General features: G+C 47.2%; 1 protein-coding gene across 1 annotated transcript; it reads left to right on the forward strand.

Moving 5' to 3' along the window:
• Positions 1–3490: 3490 nt before the first annotated feature.
• On the forward strand, positions 3491–15719 carry LOC118290362 (calmodulin-1). The gene is made up of 6 exons (XM_035617973.2): positions 3491–3645; positions 8706–8736; positions 9569–9712; positions 13328–13434; positions 13697–13832; positions 14601–15719. The coding sequence occupies exons 1-6, from the start codon at positions 3643–3645 to the stop codon at positions 14627–14629; spliced, it is 450 nt and encodes a 149-aa protein (XP_035473866.1). The 5' UTR covers positions 3491–3642; the 3' UTR covers positions 14630–15719.
• Positions 15720–21119: the final 5400 nt, after the last annotated feature.

The following is a 21119-nucleotide window of genomic DNA, read 5'->3' on the forward strand; positions in this document are numbered from 1 at the left end:
CCCACACAAGGCACAGATACACATAATTAAATCTTGGGGTTGCACAATGAGATGAAACAGCCTGACTGTAGAGTTTTACTCTTGACATTTCCTCCAGGAGTTGCGTAATGTCAATGCACTAAGTTTTCACTTGTGTGTGTAAAGGGAAATGTTCCTAAGCAGTAAGGGAGAAGTGAGTTCTTGGGTGAAGGTTTTTTGGGGGTTTTTTTTGCACAATGGGGTCTGCGATTTGATTTTTGCCGTCTTCCATTCAAATCATCCTTGTAAGTCATTACAGCACGGTTAAGTAAATCCTGCTAAGCTGCCTCTGCTGCAGTCTGACATGTGGAGAACAGCGGCGCTGATTTAATTCCTCTTGATGTGGAGCCATGTGTAACTCAGTGCTCAGCAGAAAGTGGCCCCATGCAGCAGGCGTCCAACCACTGTACAGGGCCATCTTTGGGCTCGAGTGAGAGTGGAGCTGCTGCTGCTGCTGCTGCTGTACTGCAGCCCCCCTCCTCAGAAACGCTCCTTATTAAATCAGTCACGCATTTCAACTGCAGCTCATACATTGCAGCACATTCAGCAAATGGAAGAAGGGGGGGGGGGGACCCATTTAAATCAAGCGTGGCGTGTTGGGCCAGAAAGGCTGGGAGGGTTACAAGAAGAGGAGTGTGCGCTCTAATGAGGCATTCGCCCTGTCAGCTTAAGGCAAACTCTGGGTTTCTAAACCGCCCCCGTTAGCGCACAGACACTGATGGGGGGGGGGGGGGTCACATCTTATATGTGACCGTGGTGCTGGCATTCTCCGAAATGCCACATCCACATTAGTGGTCAGTCACAGTGTGCACAGGTTGTATCTCTAGTCGATGTAGCTCTGCTTGTAAAGGGAATAAAAGCCCTGTTATAAAAATTGTGACATTCCCAAACGTGGACATTACAGTCTACATCAGAACGATTTCTAACCTGAGTTATGACCTCTTCACATACCTCAGGAAAGTCCTCTCTGGCTTGGCTTTTTAAAATGTTTAAGAGCAGCAACCAAAATGTATATCTGCTTACGTAATAGCTATTTCTCCTGTTAAACAGAGCAAAAGCACTGAACGAATTCAGTAAGAGGTGCCGATTAGTTCCAGTGGATTAACAAATGAAACCGCTCAGCTCGAGTTAGAGATACTTGACCTGACGAGGGCTGCACACAGCCTGCTCCCTGACTGAACTGCACATCTTTTTTCACATTGTGCTTAAAACAATATAATAAAGATTTTAAAAAGAGTTAAATTGAGATCTAGTAGATTTACCTTATTGCCCATTGCTTAGTTATAGTGTTGGAGAACGGTGATACATTTCAACAGACTTAACTATTTATGCACTTACCTACTAACGTGTATCAACCTGCGTTGGGAACGTTTCAGCAACACATCAAACTGCACTTAAACAATATACTCTGCATATGAAACCTGTTTCCTGATTTTTTAAGGAGCACGTGCCATCTCTTTCCTCCACCTGCCGTAAACAACTCTTCATGACTTCAACGCTTTATCCACCGAGTGGTGCTCAGGTACACACACACACACATACATAAATGAATACATATACATGCATTGTATGTGTGTGTATATACGTATACACAAACACTTATACATATATATACAAACACATATATGTACATAAACATACATGCTATACATAAATAGTATGTATAGGTGTGTATATACACATTTAGATATATACTGTAGTATGTATATACACATATTTACATATATATGTGTATAGTATGTATCATATGTATGCAATATATACATACAAATACACGCACCCACATAAACACACACACACACACAAATATACGCGGTAATAACTGTTTTGCCAGATCCTGCGTCGTCACTCCCTCCCTCGGTCTTACACCTTTCTCCAACTCTACCTTCGATTAAGTCAATAGCGCAGCGATGCTCCTTCTCAACGCACGCCACTTACGCAGCACCTGTACGAGCATGCGGCGACACTGTCTCGCTCCGTCGCTAATTTTCACGCAGTCTACCAGACTCCGTCGCAGCCAATCGTAAATCTGCGCACTTCCCGTATGGAGCGAACATTCACTCCGCACCAATGAAAAGCTGCCGCATCTTCCCCTCCGTCTCGACCAAACCAATGTCAATTAACCCGCACACGCGAACAAGTCAGCGATAAAGCGGCGCCGATTTCTTGAGATTCCCGTGTTTATATTTATTACATTTCCATCGAGTGCCACTGCCTGGTGCAATGCAGGTCCCGTGTAGCCAATCGATGCGGCCGACACATGCAGTATAATATTGCAGGTCTGCAGCGGCCAATCAGAAACGACATCACACACCGGCACAGCAAATTCTCCAGTGTCAACCGGGCTGCTTCCTACTCTAGAGGTATCCTTCCGCGGCTAAAAAACTAGTGCTCCGTGTTAGGAGAGCCCATCTCTGTGGAATAACAAGAAGCCAGGCCCCGCAGACGAAAGCTGGAAAATGCACCACTTGAGATTGTATACACTTTGTAGTAAAATATAAATACACTTAAGTAAAGTCTAATGTATAGCTTTAGTTTAATTATAGAGTTCAAAATAACTACATATGGCGATATAGTTACAAATAAAATGGATTGTGGTCATTTAAATAGTTCTATAGTGGGCTGAAAGGAATATTAGACTTATATAATATAATAATAAATATAACAAAAGATTCGATATAACTTAATTTTGGAGCTATAGTCAGTATCATCTGTACATTTGTGAGCACAGTCATTTGTGAAATGCCCACCATCTTGCACATGAAAAGCTTTTGGTTGTTGATTAATTTTGCCATAATGGGTTTGATCCTTGTCTTATAGTGGTAAGTGATGATTATCAGGCTGCGTATAATTCACAGTAGATCTGTTCCAGTCTTTCTACATGAGTGACAATTACTGAATTCAAAAAGTGTACCCTGTCCATTAACATAATGGGAATGTGATCTTGTTTTAGAGAATGATGAGCAGGATGATGGATAGGCTGGCGATGTCCCAGTTCAGATTCAATTTATTTGTGTGCCTGTACTCAAAGTTAATTATATGTGTTTATGTAAACCAGAACACCTTAACTGTAAACCTAATCGTTACATTAATCCCACACCTCATCCTTTAAAGGCTCCCATGGGTCCCCGAGTCAACTCTGTGTGTGTGTGTGTGTGTGCGTGTGTCATAAGTCCATTGCTGAATTTGACCTTACAGAGGCCGCAATCTCAATGCACATCAACCTGTTAAAAAATGGATTAAAGCGTAATAACCAACTGCCTGTCCTCAGCATCCCCCCGGCCATGCGGTGTAGCGCGAGAGTGCGGGGATGCTCCGCGTGCACTGCAGGCGTTCGAGCCCCGGTGATTGGCGGCTCTCCCGCGCCCGCTGACTAGAAACGAGGAAGTGGCTGATCGGCAGCCAGTGTGGCGGAGGGATACACAGGCACATCCCCCCCCCCCCCCCCCCCCCACACACACACACGCACACACCCCACCCCTCACCACACACACACCCCCACCCATTCTGGCCACGGCCGATATACACACCGCCGGAGCCGCCAGTGGAACTCCATCTAAGGAACGAGCGCGCACTCTTACTAGTCCGCGTCCACAGACCGACAGAGCACACAACCCATCCGACATGGTACGTATCGCCGTTCATTCTGCGTGCGAGGGAAATGTGCTTTTGATCCGCGGGGGACGCCTGCCTATACATGTGTGTGTGTGTGTGTGTGTGTGTGTGTGTGTGAGAGAGAGAGAGAGAGAGAGAGTGTGTGTGTGGAGCCGGCACGGTGTAAACGCTTTTTCCGCTCCCATGTTTGCCGCCTAGTCATTGATTGCTCTCATGATCGGCTGCTCGTGTGTGTGTGTGTGTGTGTGTGTGGACGGGGACGGAAAACGCCCGCAGTCCGTGTTCCGTCTCATAACACGGAGCCCCGTCGTGGTCCGGCTTTTGTTCCTGTTTTTCTCTTTTGGTGTAAAAAAAAAACCCAGAACAAAAATTGATGGTCACCCTTCAAAACAGGCTACGTACCCCCCCCCCCCCAATTAACTGCGCAATTCATACCGCGGCATATTCTCCGCTGTTATTCCACCTCCGCCGTCTCGAGCGGAATGGTTGCCCGGACTCTGGGCTCGGCGCCGTCGGGCTAACTCTGCGTTATAGCGGCGCGACGTCTCCGCCGTGTGCCGCCCGAGGAGCGCGGGTCGGGTCGGGGGAGCCCGCGTCGCCGACACACGTCGGGAGAAGAGCGACTCGGGGGACGCTCCTCTCCTCTCCTTCTCCTCATGAGGCGGAAAAACGAGATGGCTGCGTTTCGGTTCCCCCCCCCCTCCCATTTTCTCTCTCTAGGTTGCACCATGTTGCCGCCCGGGCCGCGCCGTACCGTGGGGGGTGGCACGAGGGGGGAGGGGGGGTGGCACGAGGGGGGAGGGGGGGTGGCACAACTGTATCTCGTCAGTGTTCCGCAACGGAAACGGACCAAATTCTGCGAACGACGCGGCGACGGCTCGTGGTTGTTGCCGCCGGGGCCCGCGAGTCCGCAGTTCCGCTTCTGCGGCGGACTCCGACGGGGTTTGATCTGCGGCCGGGCTCTCGGTCGGCTGATGTGGTTGCCTCTTTTGCAACTCGCGTCGACGGTTGCAGTTACAGTTGCATCACGAACGCCACCCAACAGCCCTGAAGTTGACCTCTTCCCAGAACCAGCCGCATATGGTGAAATAGAATAATTACAGCACTGTTTAGTTTCTCTATAGTTTACATACCCCCCCCCCCTTTTTATTCATAAAGGTCATGTGTTATTCTGTCGCAACTTAATTTTTACCACATGTTGGAGTCACACGTGAAACAGAGACCCTCCGGCCGGAGACCTCACACAAGAAGTTACCGGGTGTGGATGTGGAAATATTGACCCTCGGGGTGATCCATTGATTACCGAGCCCGATGGCTCACTAATGGCCCGGGGGAGTCAAGGCGCTGTAGGTACCCCCCACCCACCCCCAAACCCCCGCTTTGATCAAATATCCCATGTATGGTATCAGGCTGCGATGCATTTTCACGTTGCAACAATGCGGCGCAGTAATTGGAGTGTAAAGTGGAATTGTTGCAGAGTTGGCCCCGCGTATCCGCATCTCGGAGGAGTTTAATCCACAGGCGTAAGCCCCCTTGTCCGCATCGATACGCCCACCGAAGTGGAAACAGCCTCCCCCCATTGAGGTGGAAGTATCGAATAAGTAGTTGGACCGTGCCAGGGCCCCGATCATGTTACTGCTACGCTCTTGTTTGCTGATGCATGTTTAGTAACTTGACGGACATCTGATCCGCCGCAGTGAATAATTGATGCGCTTGGCGGCAACACCTCGCCATGTTCCATGTCCCCGGTGTCTCAGAGAGCCACAGTGCTGTCTGTGGTGCGGAGGAGTACCCGGCCACCTACCGCCACCAGGCCATATGGTGGAGCAGCCTTGTCTGCGGGTTGTAGAGGGAGGCTGGTGTTGTTTACACCCATCCTCGCTCTCCCTCCTCCCCTCCTCCCCTCCAGACACGGCCCGGGCCCAGAGGCCTCACTGTCTTTTGTCCAGCCTCAAAGAGAAGAGGCGTTCAGCTCTCTGCGGAGCTCAGTGCCTCTATAGAAAGGGAGCGTGTCACACACTGACTCTTTGTGTTTGTGCTTGTGTCATGATGAATGGAAGAGTGTGTGTGTGTGTGTGTGTGTGTGTGTGTGTGTGTGTGTGTGTGTGTGTGTGTGTGTGTGTGTGTGTGTGTGTGTGTGTGTGTGTGTGTGTGTGTGTGTGTGTGTGTGTGTGTGTGTGTGTGTGTGTGTGTGTGTGTGTGTGTGTGTGTGTGTCACACCCATCTGTCAAGAGTGACAGCTGGTTTTTGCCCGTTTCACTTGGTGAATATAGAGAAATTACTTCAGGAACCTCACAGCGACAGATCGTCAAACGATGCCAATGAAGAAGACAACGTTCTCTTGCCCCATTTTGCGTCCCCTGTCAAGTTGAGCTCAGAGCGAACGGGGGAAGGATGCTCTATGTTTGTAGATGGGGGACATGGCATCAAGTGAGAGTAGAAGACATTCTTCTCTGGCCCAGTGAACTGCCCCCTGCCTCCCACAGTCCAGTTTGGAACGCGTTGCTGAGGCCGGCTGCCCGGGCAACAGTGGGAGCGGTTGACTGCCCCGTGCCAGCCGAGCACCACCCATCCCCAAAAACACACACACACACAAACACACAACAATCCTCTACAAGCTGTTAGAAGGAGTGGACGTTTGGCAGAAAATGACCCTGTCCATAAGACACCATGGACGGTGATTCACAGGGACTTTCCTCTGAACTGTATGTAGCCAAAAAGTAAAGAGACAACACACACATGGTGGGGAAATGTCTTCAGGAGGAGGAGTTGGTATTGGCTGAGGTCCAAGTGCCGGGGGGTGGGGACGGCAAAAAAGGAAGGGATGGGCCGGTAGTGGGCAGTGTAGCGGCACCGTGAGGCCCCAACAGCTTGGACCTCAGCCAAGGGAGGATCCATAGCACTGAGTCACCAAACCACACACCCTGTCCACTTAGAGAGACAGCGGGGGACAGAGAGAGACTGCAGTGACCCGCCGTGACGAAGAGGGTGACTAAGGAAAGATAGCAGGGCAGCCACATCTCCTTCTGCAGAGACATGAACACGATGACTGAACACAGGAGATTGGAGGGACAGTGGAAGATGGTGGTAGAAAACAACACAGTCGAGGCTGAAAAAATATCGGTCAAGCTGTGTGCCGTGTTAGTGCTGGCCAGGCGGTGTTGTCTCTTGACATTTCCCTTTCTCGCAGATGGAAATGGAGACAGGAAGAGGGTTACGGGGGGGCGGGTTATTGAATCATGTCAGCTAATCGTATGAGCGCCGCTGGAGAAGTTATCCATGAAACCCCTCGCTGGCGGGATCGATCCAATTCTCTGGCAGCTGCTGCACCAGGCCATGACCAGAGGCCTTTTAGTTTTTTTTCTTGAACAGTTAAAGGTCAGCTCGCGATGTGTCATGCGGTTATCTGCTTAATCTCACCCATTCTAACCATACCTAGTCATGATGCAACAAATTCAATTCACTGGCTTGAATTCAGAAAAATAAAAATGATCTTACCTTTCAAACGTGGACTTAGCGAGGCCCGGGTTTGCACACTCTCGGGACAGGGGGCCTCTCTCTCGTGTTCCTGATCAGACTAATTATGGCTCTGTTCTGTTCACGGCTCCCAGTAGTTTACTCAGTTCCTCACACTTGTGAGTGACACGTCAAAATGTCTGCTGTGGAAAAAAACGGCTCTCATTGAGGATGACTTCGTCGACGGTTTTGTGCTTGTACAAACGCATAAACACACCGATGGGCCGGAGGAATTCGCTTTGAGGCAGAACCGGCTGCTCTGACTAATTCACGGGAGAAACGAAAAGTATCGGCGTTGAGGAGGAATTCCATTGAGAGCGACTCTCTTGTTTGTGTGTTTCTGCTGTAGGGACAGATTTCATGCTAGAAACAAGTTAATTGAGGACGGCCTGTCCAATTGGGGACAACAGCCATGTAATCAGCTGGGACAGAGCAGCTTTTTGGGTCACTGTTCAAGGTTAGGTGGTTAGTCTCCAGGAAATTAATGCATCTCTATGTAATGTCCATAAAGAGACGATGTGTGCGCACATCTGTGATGACACATGCCGTGTTTGTGTGTGTGTGTGTTCCTTCATTGTTTCCAGGCACTGTTATGTCTGTTGCTGACAACATGAAAACGGACACTTCTTTTTTCCCCCCCTGAAGCATTGATGAGGGAGGGTACCTGTGGGAGTCGTTGGCACCACAAGCTCTGCATTCACACTGTACTGCTGTGGGTGTTCTATTTGAAAGCAGTGGCTCCCTTTACAAAGAAAGCTGGTTCCATCTATGTAAAAAAAGGCCCAGAAGCGGATGCTCGCTTCTGAGCCGTTTACAGCACACATGAGTCACTATCAGCCGCGAAAGAACCCCAGCTCGTGGAGGGAACAGGCTGGGAGGGGAACCAAACAGCGCCAACCCAGCAGGCCCTTTTTTCTCCTTGGTTGGTAGGACCATGGAAAACTCTCCCATGCTGATATGTTCTAAAACAACCCCGACTAAACTGTTTCTCCTGGTCCGCAGACGGCACTTCGTCCATTTTATTACACTACTCTGTTTCCCAGCAGTCCCTCTTTTGTGAGGAACACAATGCCGTAGCCTGCTCTTGTAAAACCCCATGGAGCCACACGTCAGCATGCAGTGCCCTTTGTAGAGCTCACTTTATGTTAGCCTGTCAAACAAACTCAACCTTTAAAAGCATCTTGATAAGCCTCTCATATCAGCGAGCCAAGTCTGATAACTGGATTTCAGCATCAGTATCAATTATCTGGCAATTAAAGTCAGACCGGAGCCAAGATGGACTCCAATTGGCTTTAATGTATTTAAGGGACAAAATCAATTAGGAGTATTGTCACTGGTAAATCTTGGCAGTGCCATAATTTGATTCTAGTTATGGTCTTGGCGACGGACTAGCACTGAGGCCACCAGACCCCTGAACACTGTGGTCAGTGTTCAGCTGTGTGGCGGTGGGTGGCTGGGTGGGGCTGATGAGGAATGTCATGACAAAACAACTTGGGTCTTTCGAATAATTGCCTCGTTGAGTAACTTGTTTGTTATTTTCTCCCCCCAACCCTCAGGCTGACCAACTAACAGAGGAGCAGATCGCAGGTAGGAATCGAGAGATGTTCTCTTCTTTACTTCCCCTTTTCTTCACATTTTTTAAGGGCTACTGGTGGATCACTTCCACCCTATTATGCACGACTTCCGATAAAGTCCCTCCTCCTAGTTCTCGTTAGCTGTTCTGGTTGCCTCTATGTTACAGAGAACATAACAGGATAACAGAAAATTGAAGGATCTGGCACCCACCCTCCCATGGTAGATCATTAGCCTTTCAAAATTTACAGGAAGTAAGGGGAAGACATATTTACAGCATGTCATGCGTGAGGGCCTTAACCCATGAAGCTACAGTGAATAGACAGTTTTTTCTTCTTCTGGCAAGCCTTATGAAAAGTTTCACTCAGGGACCTTGATATTCTTGATGAATAAATGATGTGGCCTCTGTACTAAAACTGGAGGCTACACAGTTTCTTCTCAGCCCCCCCCCCCCCCCCCCCCCCCGTGGTTAATTAACTTGTGCTGTCATGCTAACTATTGCCTGCACTTCCCTGGATGGAGGTTTACGGCCTTCCAGCTCATATAAAGACAAAAAGTGATGCACATAGAAATTCCTACAGTAAAATCATGTTTTTCCACTTTCCAATCTGCTTCATTCTCTTTTTTTTGTCACAGTAAGATAAAAGATCCCTGTGAGGTCGTTAGAGCTCAGCACATTTACAACTTCAGTGGTGTCCACGCTCATATGGGGCAATTTACAGACATGAACCGAGTTGACTCAGCACCAAGAATCGATTAACCTCCTGGACGTGACTGCAGCGTGCTAACATAACCCATTTTCTGTAACTGTGCAGCAGCAGTAATGTAACATCTCACCCTTTTTCAGAGTTCAAGGAGGCTTTCTCCTTATTCGACAAGGACGGCGACGGCACCATCACCACCAAAGAGCTTGGCACCGTCATGAGGTCGCTGGGCCAGAACCCCACAGAGGCCGAACTGCAGGACATGATCAATGAGGTGGACGCTGACGGTCAGTATACTCGATACGACAGAAATAATTCAGCCTTCTGTTAAAGAAGTCATACATATTTTTTACATATTTTGCTTGATTTTTACCAAATTATGAAATTGAATCAGGTTTTGTATATAATATTCATGAAACTATTCATATCATTGAATGCTATTCGCAATAAACTTTGTCTAACATGTTCAATGTTGAAATGAGACCTCAGATAGAATGCCAGTAGGCCACTCAGTCATGATTTCTATTAAATCAGAAACAAATATATGGAAGCTAATTAAATCATCATAGGGTGCTAGAACTCAATTTTGAACGATAGACCTTTTTTGACCAGGCTTTTATTATTTGACTGGACGGATGTTGAGTGTCAAACTCAAGTGTTATTTACTAGAAAATCCAGATGGCTGTCGTCAGTGAAGAGGATGTATTCTAATATTTAAGTTAATATAGTCCTTTCTTGTTCAGCCCCCAATTTTTAAAGCAACAACATGACCTGCAAATGTCACTGCTAACTTTTTTTACAGCTCTTAATTTGGTGATTTGATGTGGTGGTACCTCCTGAGAATTATCAATTCATTTCAGTTGTTCTGGTACAATATAAGCATTATTTGGAGTGAACATGTCATTGCATGACTGCAGCGAAAAAACCTCCGTTACAAATGGATGGGGATTAGAGAGAAAGGCGTCCGTTACTGACCCATTTAGAAAAAACACATCAAATCTTGTTGTTGCCCACCGCTCTCCCTTTTCTGCCAACTGTCAACCAACTGTTCAGGCGGACGTCCGGCCAGCTTTTACTTTCACATGACGTGCCCCACTGTGTCAGCAGTTTAGTCACCGACACTCTCTGTCAGAGATATGGGTGTGCAGGAGGTGCTCGCAGTGCTGGTGAGAAGAGCAGGCAAAGTGTCAAAAGACTGTCAGCGTCTGTGCCCGACGCCGAGTGCCATAATTGAGACAAATTCCTCTATTCACCTCCTCGTCCTCCTGTTTACCAAAGCCTCCATCCTGCACCGCTGCGTCTCCCAAAGGCACCGACTGCGATCGAAAGAGAGCGACGGAAAGAAAAACAGAATAGGTGTGAGAGAAAGGAGTCGGAGAAGTTGGCTCGTAGCTTCCAAGAGGACCGGCCTTGGCCAGGAGAGTCAAGGATGTGAGCTGTCAGTGGGGCCTTTACCCGATGGTGCTCTGTCAGCTTATAGGATTTCGTAAATTGGACCGCATTGATCAGAAGAAATCAATTGCTCCGCAGTTTTCCTACCCCTTCCTCGGCGCCCTCCCCCTCAGTTGCACCAAAGAACAAGAGCAAGTGTGCACACACACACACACACGCAGCACAGCACCACTAACATCCCCTTGTTCTGCCTCTGCCTCTGCCTCCCTTGGCTGATGAAATCTAGGTCAGACAGCAATGAAGCTAGTAATGGAAAATAAAAGTGGTTACATAAGGCCTCTGTGCGCTTTGCACATCCTGTACCCACATAGGCAACCATGGGATGTCAGCTGGACCATTGAAAATCAGCTTTATTTACCAAACAAGGATGCAGTGGTAAAGAGTGACAGCGAATGGGAGCGGGGATGGAGGTGCCTGAGCTAGCCGCTAAAAGAAAATGGTCTCGTAGCCATTTGATTGTAAAAAGCCAGGCAGCAATTTGCGTGGATTACAGCATGAAATGGGATCTCTCCTGTTTGTTTTAAAATGTACTTAGAGCGAAACAGGGGGTTCTGTATTTGTGACATAAGCCGGCCACACTGAGCTAAAATATGTAAAAAAAAAAAAAGATGAAAGGATAAACCAATTGATTTGTGGATTAACTAACTGCATGAAAAAAATACTAGCTCGTCACTCGTTGTCATTACACAATTCTACCCCTCATTCTTATCTAAGGGATGGAAGTCGGCTTTATGATTCAAGGAAAACTAGAGACCACACACACACACCAGTGCGCTGTGATGCCTCAGCCTTCCGTAGTTTGCGTCAGCACCTGTTATGTGTAATCGCACCATCTCCCACTCGGTTCACTCCTTATATTCTCTCCTCTTCACATCGCCCTCATCTCCATCTCCCTCTCTACCGCCCACTCCCTCCCTCTCTCTTTCTCTCTCTCTCTCTTTCCCTCCCACCATTTTTCTCTCTCTTCCCCCCTCCCTCCTTCCACTGCAGCAGCTGGCCCTAGGTGCAGTAGAGCAGATATCACTCAAGGGCTGCCTTGCCTCTCTAGTCATTGTGCCTCTCAGATGATAGTTTTACAGTTGCAGTTCTGCCCTTCTCAAAGGCCCCCATATTTAGTGCCCGTCCCAAGGCAGCAGCATGTTTTCCCTCAGTGCTCCTGGCTGTCTCTGTGTGTTAGATAACAGGTCCTTAGATTCTTACCCTAGGTCATGAGATCACCATCTGCCCCATCACATTACTGCATCGCTTTTGGTTCTGCACCAACATCCATTCTCTGTATATCTGGCTCTCTGAGGCGCGCTCTGTCAGCCCCCTCCCACCCCAGGGCTAATCCTCCTCGGTAAATTTCCCTCTGTGTCCATGGCCTTCGTTTCAGTTCCCTCACAAAATCAATGTGGGGTTTTTTTTTGTCTGTTTTTAATGATAACACACCTGAAGACTCGTAAAACCAATGCCATTAGATTTACTACCCACCCTCCCATCCGCCTTTTCCTGGCTGCAGTTGGTGGGCTGCTGAACTCCTCATAGATCCTCCTCCTGTCAAGGGGGTCTGATCCCTTGTTAATCCTGTCTTGACAACTGCAACATGGTTATTGATCCAATCGCACGCACGCATGAGCCGCCAGCAATTAGCAGCACTAGAAAAACGACCACCACTGACTTAACTGTCCAATCGATCGCACTTTTGGACAAACCAAAAACATGTGCACACACCAGCCAATGCGTGACTCACAAAAGGCACCGAAAAAGTGAATTTTTTGGGACGGAGGAGCTGGACTGAAGCCCCCAACCCCCTGTGTGCGCTTCCCGTCCAGCCTAAGTTCCTGACAGGGACACAAGGAGAGCCGAGACTTTGATTTATCCAGGCTCATCGAAGGCCAAGCTGCAAAGCAAATTGTACGTCTACATTATGGATGACTAGCTGTTTCCCCTTCCCCCCTGCAATGCTGCTGTGCTGTCTAACATATGTAACCTGCTCCCAGGGCTTCCCTAAAGGAAGAAGAGGGATCACACACACACACACACACACACACACACACACACACACACACACACACACACACACACACACACACACACACACACACACACACACACACACACACACACACACACACACACACACACACACACACACACACACACACCCCTCTCCTCCATTCAGTTGGCAGTAGCTATATTGGTGCTTATTACACTGATTTGTGGATGGGATGATTATTCACGTCACTGCCAGATTCACTTCTGGAGAAAAGTTTGGCCTCATATTGTAATGTAAATGTTACTGTCGTATATTCGCAAAAGAGGAGTGGAGCACTAAATGAGTATTTCAGTTGAGTGATTTTCATCAGCTAAACGCTGGTTCATATTATCTCTACTTATCTGAGTTTGCTTTTAAGTAATTGCACATTTTTTTGCTGATTAAAATGTATCCCATTGATCACCCGTTCCAGGTAATGGAACCATCGACTTCCCCGAGTTCCTGACCATGATGGCCAGAAAAATGAAGGACACAGACAGCGAGGAGGAGATTCGTGAGGCTTTCCGGGTATTCGACAAGGTAAATGAGGTTGAAACGTGGCGATTCTGTAGGCCTGGCAAGCAGAGTTTAGTTTAATATTAGCCTGCAGCTATTTTGTGTGCATATTGAGTTAGACTGAATGCAAGTTAAGGATGTGACTTTATTCTGATAAGGGGGAAAGTCTGCCGCCATGTCTGCTCATTAATTGATATTTGCCCCGCCACTTGTCAACCTTGCGGGGATGGTTTGTTTTTTTTTACACGTTTTTAACACATTTGATCCCCCTGCTGCATGTTTCCAGGACGGAAACGGCTACATCAGCGCTGCAGAGCTCCGTCACGTCATGACGAACCTGGGAGAGAAGCTAACAGATGAGGAGGTGGACGAGATGATCAGAGAAGCAGACATTGACGGAGACGGACAGGTCAACTACGAAGGTAAAAATAAATGAATAAAACAAATACAACGCTTTTTTTTAAAGGAGGCAGATACTAAAATGTCACGCTGCATAAATAGCTTTATTTTCTAGGCCATGGCGTGAGCTTTTATTAAACGGGGGGACCAGAACACTTAATTTTCCAAGCTGTGTATTTCTCTGAGGGCAACTGCAAGATACGTCAGCCACATGTAATATTAGTTATTAGATGGGGGCTATAGCTGAAACTTGCTGCAACAGAGATGGACGAAAGTCATGATGAATTAACATCAGTGTGCCAGGAGCCCTTTTCCATCTTTCTCCCATCCCCCTGCACATTACATGACAGACTGCGCTCATTTTCTAGAAGGCTGTTGATATATTATGAAAAGTCCACAAGTCGTGGCTGAAACGTGTCCTACTTCCACACTGCCATTGTGCCACAGAGAGAAAATGTGCTCCACGGACAGTGAAAGCCTCCCTTAATTTATGATTTTTTTTATGTGTGCACGCACACGTGCGTGTTGTCTTCACATTGCTGGGAAACTTTAAGCACAACGTAAAAGCTTTTTTTAATCAAATGGGTTTAATGAGATGAGCATGGAAGCCGGATGGAAAGGGAACACCAATCAGGAAGTGTTCTGAACCTGCTTGAGTTGATTAAAAAAACAATAAAACACTTAACAGTTTAGCAGGTGATTGTTCTTACTGGCAACATGCTGAGCCAATGCCTTAAACCTGACGTCCTCATTGTCTTTTGTCCTCTCCCTCTCTCTTTCTCTCTCTGCAGAGTTTGTACAGATGATGACTGCAAAGTGAAGCTTGCCCGCCCCCTTCCTGTCCCCTCTTAGAAGAAAACAAAAACAGAAAAAAGGAAGAAAAAAAAAAAGTCAAAATGTTTTACTTACCTCTTGGGAAAAAAAATGTTCATTTATTCATACCGTTTCTGTATAGAAAATAATTGAATGTTGAATTAATCTATCCTTCTGTCCACACAGGAAAAAAAAACAGGAAAAAAATATACAAAAAATATCTGCATGAAAATGATGGTTAGTGATCCTGTCCCCTCCCCCCAGAGATCAGTTTAGCATCAGTACTTAACAAGTAAAAAAATAATAACAACAAACCCTGTAACTACTACCCTCAGACTAGCAAAAGCATTTGGAGAACTCCTTCCAGTTCCATTTGCTCGTGGTAAATGTCTGGGCTGGCCATCTCTTCTTTCTCTCTCTGTTTTCTGTTCTTCATGCATGCAGCTTGAGACCGGAGCACTAACCCCCATGCCCCCCCGCCCCGTCCCACCCCCATCCCTCCTCCGGACTACCAGAGCGTGCTGATTCCACTATAAGCTGTCCTCTTGTTGGTTTGGTACAGTTTTTTTGTATTTGGAGAGGAACCCTGTACTGTTAAGATGCAAGATTATACCAGGTTCTAACTCAAGCGTTAAAAGTGGAATGGGACTTAATTGTATGCTAGATAAAAAGAGAAAAAAAAAGTACAAAAAAAAAAATACATTTTCAAATGTTTGGCATGTTATTTTGTTTTTTGTTATGTTATTTGGACGGCCATCTTAGTAGTTGTGCGTCCTGCTCTTTTAAAACGAGGGGGACTTAAAGAGTCTTACGGTGAGCTTTCTTTTTTTATTCTTTTTTTCTTTTTTCGCTGAGATGGAGTGTCTGTCCTCTTCTTGCAAGAGAGAATCACTGGCCTTCACTTTTCTTTTTTCTTCTTCTGTTTCTCGACTCAGACAAAAGCGTAGTGAGGGGTGCGCTGCTTTCGCAGCGCATGCTGTCAGAAGTGTCAGCACACCAGTCCTCGCAGCTCGTCGTCTGAGTTCAGTTTACATTCATTCCAAGTTGTACATGCTAGTCTTTATTTTTTTTTTTCAAATAAAAGACCATGAACTTTATCACGTCTTATGTCATTTTTTTTTACCCCCCTTATGTTTGCTTGTGATGATCTATAAAGACAACATAACAAGTCTGTTTGTTGTTTACCGACCCGTCAACAATAATTGATGAACATCGTCCACTGTCACTGGTTGATGATGAGCAGAGGCAAGGCCCATCAAATGGCAGTGAGGTGGTGCAGAGAGGGAGCTGCCCACAGGGGAGGGAGAGGCAGCGGAGCAGTGTTTGCTCTCGCTCTCAGCCCGGGATATACATGCACATCTATGACGGCTCTCTTCTCTCAAGACACGGCCCGTTGCTAGGCAACAGCAGCATGCGGTAACTGGGATGATGGGGGGTTGAAAAGCCAAGTGGGAGTTTGAATAAACCCTCCTGCATCTGCTGATGTTGCCTTGTCCTAGTAAGGCAAACCAGGCCACAACAGTACTGCTGTGTGCACCTTTTAAACAGCTCACTCACTCTCTCACTCACTCACTCACACACACACACACACACACACACACACACACACACACACACACACACACACACACACACACACACACACACACACACACACACACACACACACACACACACACACACACACACACACACACACACACACACACACACACACGGTGCAGTGTACGGGCAGGAGAGGCTCTGCTGTACCTCCAGCAGCATACTGCCTAAATGTCCAAAAAGTCCAGTAAGAGCAGAATCGTTTACTATATTTGGAGTGTCATTTGACCATGTTTGGAAAGGAGCGAAGATGGACCGAGACAGCGCTCTACCAACCTGCATGTACACTAGGCAAGATAAATCATGAAGTGAGCCTGACCCTCACACACAAGCGCACACACGCAAACACCTGATCTTTTACACAGATACGGGGCATACTTTACATTCCTCACAATCTCTGAGGATCTGTTCTAAGTAACATGCCATTAAGCTACTGTGGAACGAGCCCTCCCTGCATTACTCAGAAGATAAGCTGAGGCCGAGCGGAGGAAAGAGCGGTTGACAAGGAGCAGGGTATGGAGAAACCCTGCCCTGATGGTGTTTTATTCTGAAGAAAACCAGCCAACCTTATCACCGAGCCCCTCCTCACTCGCCCCTCCCTGCAGCACCCGACGAACCAATGGGAACGGCCGTAAAGTTGACTGACAGCCGGGACTGAAGCGCTGCTCCTCTTGGTTACCTCAACTGGTCCAAGTGCTCCAACCTTAAAATTTACACTTTTAAAGGAAAAGCATTGTGTTCAATGTTAAATAAATAAATACAATGAACAAATGAATTAATAAAGAAAGTGGTCTGTATGAATGAAGCAATAAATTGTGAAATAATTTAAAAACTCTTTTTTTTATAAGAGTTAACTTTGATTCTGTTATTATACTTTTTAAAAATTGTATATTTATAGTTTGCCTCCATAAAGGCATTTTCCCATTGACATGTTTTTTCTCATGCCATGATAGTGGAAGCGGTCTGCAGGGGCCCGTCACAACTCCAACCGCTCCTAGCAGCCGCGCTAACTGCCAGCTAGCTTTGCCAGCACTTGGCTGCAGAAGCGAGCCTGAAAGACGTTTACTGTTCCAGATCCATCTATCTTTAGAGTCACAACGCTCTCACAGCACCGACTCTCTAGCTGCTCCTCCGTTTGACGTCAAGCAGGCCTTATAACTCACGCTTACAGCCGAGCGGCAACCCACCATGACGTCAGCCATTGGTTTGTGAACTGCCGCAGCATTTGGGCCAGCGCCATCTTGGTTTTTTTAAAACCAGAAGTAACCATATTTGGAGGAGTGGGGGGGGGGGGCGGTTTGGTCTGGCTGAGAGCTCGACCAATGCACGTCCACCTACACCTGCAAACATGCGCCTATTGGACGGTAGCAGCTGTCAATCACACGGTATTCACGCCCCAAAGTATACAGTGCTTTATCATCTATTTTACTCTAAATGGACCAGTATTTATAACATGAACATGATGCTGTATTGAAGAAGTATTAAAACTAGACATAGAAACCATAAGCTCCTAAGGAAAATGTTTACTGACGTTATAAATCAAGTGGGAAGACTTCTATAGAAACTGACTTCTTTTTGCAACCAGTTAGTCGCCATCTGCTGGTCATTCCAGAGAATACAGGCTTCAGGCATTTCCACATCGGCTTCATTTTATGAACCCGGTAACTACGTCTGTTTTTATTTTGTCTATGCTCAGTCTTTGAAGGTAGCATATGCTGCCTTGTCAAATTGCATACTGTGTTCATTTACAGTAGCTGTTAGTTTTTTATACAGCAGGGTTTTTTAGAAATACTTTGGTACTGTTGCTGCATCTGCTTACAGTAGCTAGCTAAATCTGGGAGCGGTTGTTGGGCCTTGCCAATCAACGCTGCAGGCGTGTGATTGGCTGGAAGGTGAAGGGGGAGTGCACAGGTGTATGCGTTGTCATACAGAGTGTCGCTGGAATATACCATTACTCTTTTATAACTGCAGCCATTTTCAAATAAAGCATTAATAATAACATAAACAATATTGAATGAAAACAAGTACGATGAACGGAAAAATATGATTTGTTGCATTATTTCAAAAGTATTATTATTATCATTACCACACAATTATTAGCATAAAATGTACTCATCAATAGGATTAATTTGTTTTCATAATGTTTTGTTTACTTTTGTATATGCCATATTTGTAGGGTTGTTTTGCAGAAAACACTAAACAATTTGTCTTTGAATTTTGCACACGCTCTGCCGGGCAAACAGCACAGGTATCAACCCTGCAAACACAAGCACGTACGCAGAGCAGGTGGGACACAAACACAAAAGGAATACAAACCGATTTGGAAAGAACTCCACTGGTGGGTTCGTGCTGCCGAACAATGAGGCACAACTAAACACATCGACCGTCAACCAATCCCAAATAGGAAAGGGGCGTGTTTCTGCTTTTTTTTTTTTTTTAAAAGAGGCCTCCCCCCGCTCGGGGGAGGAAGGGACACTTGAGCACCCTGGGGGTTAAATTAAGAACATCAATATTTCACGTGTAAATGAAGCAGCACACTGCGGAGGCAGTAATGCGAGAAGCATTGACCGGGCAGGGGTATCGCGTATCAGCGCCCCTGGAAAGAAACAGGCACACTTATGAGGCAGGCCCATGACATACGGCAGGAGTGTGTGTGTGTGTGTGTGTCTATGAGATGGTGTGTGGCCTGAACATTTACAATTAGAAAAGAAAATGTGTGTGTGTGGGTGGGTGCAGGCGAGGCATGGGTTTTGTTGACATGGAGGCCTGTTTATTGGTGTAGTGTCCAGCTGTATTAGCGAGTTAAGGAAGTGGATGAGGTGGACTGAGTCAGGCACAACATCAATACAGGGGAAGCTTCTGGTGTTTCTGACACACACACAACCATAACACTTTTGCACTCACACTTACACACTCTTGAATACACAGATAATTGAAAGTGAAAACATGGCCGTTTCCCCGTGTATGCATGTATGGGCCTTACCTATACTGCAAATAACTTTCCTTCCACTCCATTACAGTATTTTGTCTTTGTCCTTAAAAGCCACCGTCTCTTATTTCTGTGCTGTATAATTCATGGGGGGAAAAAAACACGCACAAACATCTACAGCACTGTTTGTGGGCCTTGGAGGGTCCTTTTCACCGCGTTGAGCCAATGACGACGACAGAGGTGGAAGAGCAAAGCACCACAGGGGGTTTGGGCTGTTTCTTGCTCCTCGCACTCTGCAATGCAGCGCCCCCCCCACGCTCCCTCCCCATCCCAACAAACCCAACTAAGCTCCTCTCTAAATCAGTCCCGGTGCGTTTTCAATTACTGGGAGCAGCGTGGGTCTCTCTTTCCCTCACAACCCTCTAATAGCCCCATCCCTCTCTTTTGTAGCCTCCATGTAAATTTCTCACTCTGTCTCCACGCTCTTGTCCTCTCCCTCTCCTTCCCCCCTCATTTACCTGGCTCTCTCATCTCTTGCCTCCTCCATTTGTCTTACACTGCGTTTTTTGTTTTTATGGTCTCCAATCACTCTTGTAGTTGTTTTTTTTTACCCCCCTTCCTTCCTCCTCCAGCCTCCTCCTCCTTTACTTTGCATCAGCGTCGCCGTCACCATCTTTGGACTTTTCCTCGCCGGTGCCAGACCTCCCTCTATTTACCGAGAAGAATAGGCTCATCCATCTTTGATTGTTGTGAAATATTACGGCGGTGTCACGACAACCGAGCCCCGCTGAACCTCATGCAATATTCAGAGGCGATGATATAAGATTCCTGCTAATGAAAAAAACAGCAGGCAATACAAACAGCCCTTTAATAACGGCCTGGCGGAGCAGCTCGCTGCCTATTGAGCTCCAGGAGCTTCGTTGTGGCCAAAGGCTGAACGAGCCAGTTCATCAACGCTGGGCCCCTGGGGTGAAGGCACCGGCACCCATGGGCCGGTTGGCTACATGCCGTCCGCTTGCACCGCGAGGCTCATCTACATAACAGCCACCATCATCAGCATCGTAGGGACAATCTGTTACATGCGGGTTCACCTGTTGTGCAAGACACCTCCCTTTGTGATACTTGTTCAGCGACGAAGTGACAGTGAAAGGGCCAGTAAAGCTTATATGTCCCCTGCCTGCGCTCTGGCTATCCATCGCCCTCTGATCCACGCACAACACGTGTAATCGCAGAACAAATGTTTATACAAGCATCAAAAAAGAGCAAACACGCCCACTCACATGCGTGTGCACACACATGAGCAAGAGGAAGCAGGGGACTGAAGTGGCGGGGGATTGCGTCACTCGCTCCTCCAACAGGGGGGAAAGGAAAAAAACCTCGGGTTGAAAAACCAAAGAGAGAAAAAATCATCAATGCTCTGAGACCAATTCAAAGAGACAGGATGGGACTGAGGAAAAAAGGGGGGAAGGGAGGGAAAAAGGAGACGGAGGCGGAGGGTGGTGCCAGGGAGAGCTGGGATCCTCCTGCAAGGGATTTCCTCCCTCTGATGTATTTCCCCCAATTTTTTTTTCTTCTTTTTCTATACCGCAAAGTAATCTCTCCTGGGCTCATTGCATATTCACTGCCAGTACGCGAACACTGCACACAACTACCTTGACTTTGAAACACTGCTGCTGCTGCTGCTGCTGCTGCTGCTGCTGCTGCAGAGCCACCATCTGCCGTGACTTGCCCCGTCCTGCACATCAGCTCAGTGCCAAGCCCCTGCAGATTGGCACCAGCCTGACACTGGAGAGGGGGAAGAGCGATCGGGGGGCGGGGGGGTGGGAAGAGGAGGGGGAGTGAAATACGGGGGCCAGTCATGCAGAGGCAATGCAGAGGCAATACGATGCAAATGCAACACAATGCAGCGGTGCTGGGGGGGGGGCCATTGCAGATGAGACGGGGCAAGGACATCCAAGTGAAGGGA

The sequence above is a fragment of the Scophthalmus maximus genome, chromosome 18 (genome assembly GCF_022379125.1).
Source record: "Scophthalmus maximus strain ysfricsl-2021 chromosome 18, ASM2237912v1, whole genome shotgun sequence".
Taxonomy (NCBI): Eukaryota; Metazoa; Chordata; class Actinopteri; order Pleuronectiformes; family Scophthalmidae; genus Scophthalmus; species Scophthalmus maximus.

Coding starts and splice junctions, on each gene's coding strand:
- LOC118290362 (XM_035617973.2), top strand. Junction 9,713..13,327: donor CAATGAGGTGGACGCTGACG/GTCAGTATACTC, acceptor CACCCGTTCCAG/GTAATGGAACCATCGACTTC. Junction 13,833..14,600: donor CGGACAGGTCAACTACGAAG/GTAAAAATAAAT, acceptor CTCTCTCTGCAG/AGTTTGTACAGATGATGACT.